At 39.6% G+C, this 8,344-nt stretch overlaps 2 protein-coding genes across 2 annotated transcripts; both read left to right on the forward strand.

Moving 5' to 3' along the window:
* On the forward strand, positions 1-303 carry LOC114050893 (keratin-associated protein 3-1-like). Its single transcript, XM_027872941.1, has one exon. The coding sequence runs from the start codon at positions 1-3 to the stop codon at positions 301-303; it is 303 nt and encodes a 100-aa protein (XP_027728742.1).
* A 5,305-nt stretch (positions 304-5,608) lies between these two features.
* Positions 5,609-6,287, forward strand: LOC114051115 (keratin-associated protein 3-2-like). Its single transcript, XM_027873286.1, has one exon. The coding sequence runs from the start codon at positions 5,642-5,644 to the stop codon at positions 5,939-5,941; it is 300 nt and encodes a 99-aa protein (XP_027729087.1). The 5' UTR covers positions 5,609-5,641; the 3' UTR covers positions 5,942-6,287.
* The last annotated feature ends 2,057 nt before the right edge of the window (positions 6,288-8,344 follow it).

An 8,344-nucleotide genomic window follows, 5' to 3' on the forward strand; every position in this document is an offset into this window, starting at 1 on the left:
ATGTCTTGTAATGGAACCTGCCTCCAGGGTTGCTGCTGTGGCATTCCCACGGATCCAGCCACCACCATCTGCTCCTCCGACAAATGCTGCCAGTGCGGAGTCTGCCTGCCCAGCACCTGCCCCCATGAGATCAGCCTTCTTCAGCCCATCTGCTGCGACTGCTGCCCTCCCCCCTGTTGTGTGCCTGATGCCTATGTGCCAACATGCTGGCTGCTCAACTCCTGCCAATCCACCCCCAACCTGTGTGGCATTTCAGTGACCACATGCATTCAGCCCTGTGCGTGTGAACCATCTTGCTGCTAGGTAGCTATGGTTTTTTTAAAAGATACTATGGCCTTTGTCAGCTTACCAACATGACTCTGGGGACCCTTGGCATGTGCTAAGAGCAATTTAGCAATCATTGAATCTCCTCAAAGAAACCACTCAGTACTTGGACATTAAAGTCTATGAAAAGTTTTCTGAACATGCTTTAAAATACCTGAAAAGAAAAATGGAAAGTATCACTAAGAATATTGTTGTTACACCGATTTTTTTTCTTTTGGGGGGTAGGGGTGAGGTGGGAAGAAGAAAAGATAAATGCTTTATTGAAAAAATAAAATTAAAAAACAGAAAATATCACTAAGCCCTCCCATATTTAAAAAGCAAATAAACACCCATGCCTCCCAAACTATGTGTTGCCTCATCATTCCAAGCTGTAATTATCCAAAGCCTATTAACCTGGGCATCATACTTCCATAAATATACTCAGCAGAATTACACTTTCTGATGACATCAGTAGAAATCTTGCAGCTTAAAGCAACTCTTTAACACCTTTCAGAATTGGAAATCTGAAGAAAATTACCTTCAAAATATGTTGTTTCAAAATTTTAAATTATTTAAAATTGTAAGTCCAACATCACTATGTATAACTTTTCAGTCTCAGCTTTTAATGTTCATTTTTCCTACCAACTCTAACAACTAAGTTACTTCCATCATTAAAAATCTGGAGAACTTCCTATCACTCAGAGGAGAGATTATTTTGATCATATCAATCAAACTTTACAAAAGAAGAAACACAAGGAGAATGATCTCCTGTGAACTGAATTATTTGCAGAAGAAATCATTGTCTCATCAGAACTCCAGAGGACTAAAGGTGAAGCATGCCTTCCTCTCCTCAGCCAAGAGGTGATGAACTACAGGTGCAGAATGAGTCATACATTGTCTAAGAGCCAATGTTTTGGTTTATTTTGCTTAACAATACTTTGTTAAAAGTGTGGCAGTTCTATTGGGAAGGGAAGTAGAGGAAGAGAGTTATTTGTAAGTTAGTCTAAAATTGTAATGAATGTATAATCTCATTAATGTAGGTATTTCCTCCAATAATGAATCTTGTGTATCTCTTGTCCATGTTCTCCCATAAGTTCACCACTACTAGGGGCCTTTCTTCAGGTCTTCTGACATCATGAGGATCCCAATGGAGTATACAAGCTATTAATTGGTTATCCTTAACTTGCTAGGTAGACATCTCAACTTTTCCATTCAAAGGGAAGTGATAACAGTGTAAGGAAGAAAAGCATAATTAAATATTTTAAAAGAGAGGAGAAGGGAAGGAAGGAATTAAGAAAGGAAGGAAAAGAGGAAAGAAATAAAGGAAGGAGGGAAAGAAGGAAGAAAAAAGAAGAAAGGAAGGAGAGAGAGAGAGAAGAAAGGAAGAAAGGAAGGAACAAAGGAACAAAAAGGGAGAGAGGGAAGAGAGGAAAGAGGGAAGAAAAGGAGGAAGTGGGGAGAAAGGAGAGAGGGAGAGAGGAAGGAATAGAGGAGAGAAAGAAGAAGGGAAGGAATTTTTTGGAAATCATACATTTTCCATTTTAATCCCTAATTTTCAATTTTGATTTTAAATGCTCTGTATCAAGAAATGATAAATAGAAATATTTAAATCTGTAACATCCTAACTATACTAATGATTTTTTTAAAATAAAAAATTACTTGAGACTGTTGGTGATATTCTTAAAGTTAAGGACAGTAATCTCTTCACAACTGATTCAGTCACCTTTTCTATTTGCATGTGATCAGGTTAGATTATTTTATTTCCCCTGAGTTCTCATAAAACTACTACCAAGCAGTTGGTACCCTTGGAATACCTAGGAGGCATCTATATGTTATAGTAGATAGAATGTTACCCTTGAATCAGAAAGACCTGAGTTCAAATCTGGCCTCAGATACTTGTAGCTGAGTGACCTTTGGCAAGCGACTTAACTTCTGTCTGCCTCAGTTTCCTCATCTGTAAAATGGGGTTAATAATAGCATCTATTTCCTAAGGTCATTGTGAGATCAAATAAGGCAATATTTGAAAAACACTTCGCAAACCTTAAAGCACTATATAAATGGTAGATTTTTAACAAAAAAAAATCATTCAACTAATTTTTATTGAGGTATTTCTATGTGTACAGTAGCACTGTGGGCATTTAGAAATTAATTTAGCCTCAAGGAATTTATAATCTATAGTCATAGGGGAGATATACGCCTGAAAGTATCAACTGACCATTTGGGCACTGGACAGTAAAGGCACAAAGAGGAATATGCCATAGTTTACAATGCTTCTCACTGACTCACATCTTTTCTATGTTCCATCTGGAATCCATAGTTTGGAGTCATAGTAAACAGGATTCTTGTCATTTATACCTTGATCCAGTGTTTCCAGATGCTTTTTTTTAAGTGAATTGTCCTAAAAATCACAGAACTACAGAACATCAGAGCTGGAAGGGACTTCAAAAATCATCAAGTCCAACTCTCTCATTTTACAGATGAAGAAACTGAGGCCTGAGGAATAAAAACAACTTTCTCAAGGTCACACATCTGGTGAGTGACTGAACCAAGATTCAAATCTGCATCTGAGGTATACAATCTAAAACTCAGCTCAAAGGAACAATAGTTACTGTGGGGAAGATTAAAATATTGATAAAACACCATATAGTCATTCAGTAAAGTCCAGCACCCCTTCCCCTACAATATACCCCAGTAAATGAAGACCTCTTTCCTTTTATGTAAACTGTATATTTTAAAAAGGATCATCACTATGCTAAAAGCATGAGAAGTGTTGTCAAAAGTGCATCGTAGGGAATGCTAGGTGACGCAGTGGACAGAGCACTGGCCCTGGAGTCAGGAGGACCTGAGTTCAAATCCGGCCTCAGACACTTGACACTTCCTAGCTGTGTGACCCTGGGCAAGTCACTTAACCCTGATTGCCTCAAAAAAAAAAGTGCATTGTATTAGCAGAGAGATACACACAGGGTAAAGGTAAGGGGCTGGAGAGAATCGATTGTGCTTCAGCTGAAGCAAAGAAAGCAGAGGTAGCAATCATGATCTCAGACAAAGCAAAAGCAAAAACAGATCTAACTAAAAAGAGATAAAGAAGGAAACTGTATCTTGCTGAAAGGTACCATAGATAATGAAGTCAAATCAATATTAAACATATATGCACCAAATGGGATCCAAGAGAATCCCAAAGACCTGATGCTGAAGCATACCATCCACCTCCAGAGAAAAAACTGCTATTGATTGAATACAGACTCAAGTGTGCTATTTTTCCCTTTTTTTCTTTTATTGGAATCTTCTTGTACAAAATGACTAATATGGAAATGTTTTACATGATTGTACATGTATAATCTGAATCTGATTGCTTACCATCTCAGGGAGGGAAGGAGGGAGGAAGGGACAGAATTTGGAACTCAAAACTTTAAATCAAAATGTTAAAAAAAAAACAACTTAAGTGCATTGTATTTAGAGACAGGAGAGTTGACTTCACACCTTGGCTCCATAATTTACTCTTTGTGTGACTTTAGGCAAGTCACTTCACTTCTATGTCTCTGAAATGAAAGGCTTGCACTAGGTGACCTCTCAGGCTTCTTCTAGCTCTAAATCCAGACTCCTCTTTTTAGTGTGCTTATGTCTCATCTCTTTACTTACTAAGAGTAAGGACCCTGTCAGTCCCCACAGGACTAGGCATTTTGGGGACGCTCTTAAACTTTGCTATGAATTGACATATGGCCTCAGAATCACAAAGTGTCTGTCAGAAGGCTCCCCAGTGGCCATCTAGTCCAGCCCATGCCAGAGGGGAACAAACACTTCCTTTGACAACATACCCAATAAGTAATCATTCAATGAGGAGAAGAAAAGGAAAAAGATAGAGACAAAGGGACAGAGACAGAGAGGGGCAGAGATGGACAGCAGCGTTTATTACCACTTACTGTATGTCAGATACTGTGCTAAGGGATACAAATACAAAAAGCAAGATAATCCCTGCCCTCAAGCAGCTTACATTCTAGTTTTTTGCTATTGTTCAGTCATTTTTCAGTCATGTCTACTCTTCATGACCCCTTTTGTGGTCATAGATACTGGAGTGGTTTGTCATTTCCTTCTCCAGCTCATATTACAAATGAGGAAACTGAGGCAAACAGGGTTAAGTGACTTGCCCAGGGTCACGCAGTTACTAAGTGTCTGAGGCCAGATTTGAACTCAGGAAAATGAGCCTTTCTAACTCCAGTCCCAGCACTCTATACATTGTACCACCTAGCAGCCCATGACATTCTAGTAGGAGAGAGAAAATACATAAAGGAGGAGCTGAAAAGGGACATTTGGAAATGGTGGCCAGGAAATGAGAAATATTATAATTCCAGGAAAGATAAGCTGAATGCTCATCTAACAGAGTTCAGGATTGTTTCAGGATGAGAGTTCAATGTTCTGGTGGTGGGCAGAAGGGGATAATGGATAGAGTATAGATGAGATGGTTTGGAAGTGGTGGATGGGAAATCACATGGAAGACTGGGTCCAAGCAAAATCATTCAAAAGCTCAGCTAACTGAGATGAGGGTTGTTCGAAGTCAGAGCCTTAAGTTCTGAGACTCAGCAACCCATTTCCCTTTTGTAGAGCTTGAATGGTCAGATAGTGCTTCTCAAAGCACAACCGGGGCAGTCAACTTTAACCTGGTCTACAGGAAATTTACATCATGTTGCCAGGTATGTCTACTAGAGTAGGGAAGGATATACTTTTCAAGCAGCAAGGCTCTAGAAATTTCTTCATATCTTTGATGCATTCAGATGAGAAAACACATGTCAAGCACTTTGCAAATTTTAAAGCACTACATAAGTACTAGCTATTATTGTTGCTGTTGTAGCTACATCCCTCAATAGGCAAAAGCAACACGTGAGGAGAATGAATCATCTGGGATCCTTATTTTATTAATGGTTATGGTCTCACCAGCCACAGATCATGTATAGAACCAAGAGGAAAAGACAAAAAAAATTATTTAGTCTCATAGACTTTGCTGAATTGTCACCTCAACCAATGACCAATCATTGGTGATGAGGGCTGTGATGATGGGTCACTTTGAAGACGAGCTCCATAGGCAAACTTCCTGGACAATGAATCTGAGTATCGCAAAGCAAATATGAGTAACTTAATAAGGCTCAGAAATCTTCATGGATAACTAAATACCAAACTGATTAGAGGATCTCATAGAAAGAAGATGACATAGACGGAAAATTGGGGACAGGAAGTCCCCTAGGTCAACACCCACTGGGGGAGAGTATATAAGAGAGAAGACATTCAAATCATCAAAAATAACATCTTTCTTTCCAACTAAGCAGGGAAACATACTCTCTACACCATGTCTCGCTACCATGATTGCTGCTGCAGTGTCCCCACTGGACCCGCCACCACCATCTGCTCTTCTGACAAGTGCTGCCGATGCGGAGTCTGCCTCCCCAGCACCTGCCCACACACCACTTGGCTGCTGGAGCCCATCTGCTGTGACACCTGCCCACCCCCCTGCCACATCCCTCAGCCCTGTGTGCCCACATGCTTCCTGCTCAATTCTGCCCAGCCCATCCCAAGCCTGGAGAATCTGGACCTGACCACATACACCCAGCCCTGCCCCTATGATCCCTGCATCCCCCAGAGCTGCTGAGTGATGACTATCTTTGCCCAGAGCCTGACAACATCTACAAGCTGTCTGTCCTGTATTGATCTGCTTCAGTAGCCCCAACGAGTTTCAACTGATGTTGGGATGCCAGATGTGGCTAAGAACACTTTTACCATCAACAAAAAGGAAAACAAGATGCCTCCTTTGGCAACTTGGAGAAATGTGAATGATAAGCTATTGCACTGATAGGTTGTACCCAAATATTGTTGGAATTCCTGAGATTTTAGATCATGTTTTCTTTGTCAATTTGCTGCTTGGGTTGCCTTTCCTGTCCTGAATGCTTTTGTCAAGGCTTCGGGTTTCTTTATGAATTTCCAAATAAACTTGATTTCTTAAGCACTTAATTTCAGAATTTTCTGTGTATTTCTTTGAAAAAGAAGAATTAGAAGCAAGATAGAGTCCCAATACCAGAGCAGTATAGGTTACAATAATTGATCAAAGCCAGCTAACATTCATTAAGTACCTACTAGGTGCAACATCCTGTACTAGACTTTGGGGCTATGAGGACACCCAAAAGTTCAGGCCCTGCCCTTGAGGGGCTTATATTCTATTTGGAGAATAGGATAAAAACTCAGGTAGAAAATAGGACAAGAACTCAGATAAGCCTATACACAATAATTTGAAGAAGAACAGAATGCCAATGGCCATCAGGGTCAGGAAAACCTTCCCAAAGGAGGTGGCACATGGTCACATTGAATGAAGCTAGGGATTCTAACAGGTGATGGGGGGCGATACAAATCAGGTATAGAGGACAGACTATGAAAAGGTATGGAGGTGGCATAATGGATAGAGAGCCAAACCTGGAGTCAGGAAGAACTGAGTTCAAATATGGCCTCAGAGACTTCCTAGCTGTGTGACCGTGGGCAAGTCACTTAACTCTGTTTACCTCAGTTCCTCATCTGTAAAAATGAGCTGAAGAAAGAAATGGCAAACTACTCCAATGTCTTTGCTAAGAAAATCCCAAAAGGGGTCACAAAAAGTTGGACATGACTGAAAACAAATGAACAACAAGAGATAGAATGTTGTGGAAAGGAAACAGCAAGTAATCCCCCATTAGATTGTCAGCTCCTTGAGGGCAGGGACTGGTTTTTGTCTCTTTTTGTATTCTCACAGCTTAGTACAATGACTGGTAGTTAGTAGGTGCTTAATAAATGCTTATTGATTGATTGATTCAAGTAGGTGACTTAAATGGAACGTAGAAACATGAAGGAGAGTAATTTGAAATGAGTATGGGCAGTTTGGAGCCAGACAGTGAAGGACATTAATTTATCAAAGAGGATATTCACAGGCCAAGCATGGCAGCTAGGTGGTACAATGAATAGAGCACTGAGGCTGGAGTTAGGAAGACCAGAGTTCATATTTGGCCTCAGATGCTTACTAGTTGTATGACCCTGGACAAGTCATTTAACTTCTATTCGCCTCAGTTTCCTCAACTGTAAAATGGGGATAATAATAGCACCTACCTCCCATGATTATTGTAAGGATCAAATGAGATAATATTGGTAAAAAGTTCATAACACAGTGCCTGGCACATAATAGGTACTATACAAATGCTAGTTGATATTATTATTATTATTATCATTATTATATGAGATAGGCTAACATAACAAATTGCTAAAATAATAAGGTGACTTTAGAGTTTTTTAGATACTTCAAAGATCATAAAGGTTATATAAAGTATGCTGGACTAAAGTGTCAGGAAATTTGGCTCTGAATTTGAGCTGAACCATTAACTTACTTCAGTCGATCAACCAATAAGCCCTTTTTTGTTTTTCGGTGCATACTATGTGCCAGATACCGTGCTAAATGATGGAGATACAAAGGAAATCAGAGAACAGTTCCTGCTCTGAAGGAGCTCATAGTCAAATGCAAATAACTGTACAGGTAAGCTATGAACAAAGTAAATTAGAGAGAGTAGGCTGAAAAAGCCATTTCTCCACTTTAGGTCACAATGCCTTCATCTGTAAAATAAGAAGCTTCCTGGCACATAGTAGGTGCTTCAGAATTAATGACTGTGCGTGCCTGCTAAACCCCCTGTTTAGAGCAGGGTATACCCTCTGATTTTATTTCTGAATTTGAGTTATTTGTTTAAGCATTGATCACTCTTCTTCATTCCTCAAACATTTATAAAATAATCTCCAAACATTCATCCCAGGTCTAATATTCTTTCATTCTATGTCATGTATAAGATTACAAAATCTTACATGTTGTGGGAATTTAACAAATCCTTTATGAGTTGGATCACTTTGTCTTAGGTACTTAAGGACTTAAAAATGGAATAAATACTAGATTTTTTCAGTGGGATACCAAGTTCCCTTCTTTAATATATCATCGATATAAAAGCTGGAAAGGTCATCAGAGGCTGTTTGGTCTAACCCCCTCATTATA

The sequence above is a fragment of the Vombatus ursinus genome, unplaced genomic scaffold (assembly GCF_900497805.2).
Source record: "Vombatus ursinus unplaced genomic scaffold, bare-nosed wombat genome assembly UNPS02014801.1, whole genome shotgun sequence".
Taxonomy (NCBI): Eukaryota; Metazoa; Chordata; class Mammalia; order Diprotodontia; family Vombatidae; genus Vombatus; species Vombatus ursinus.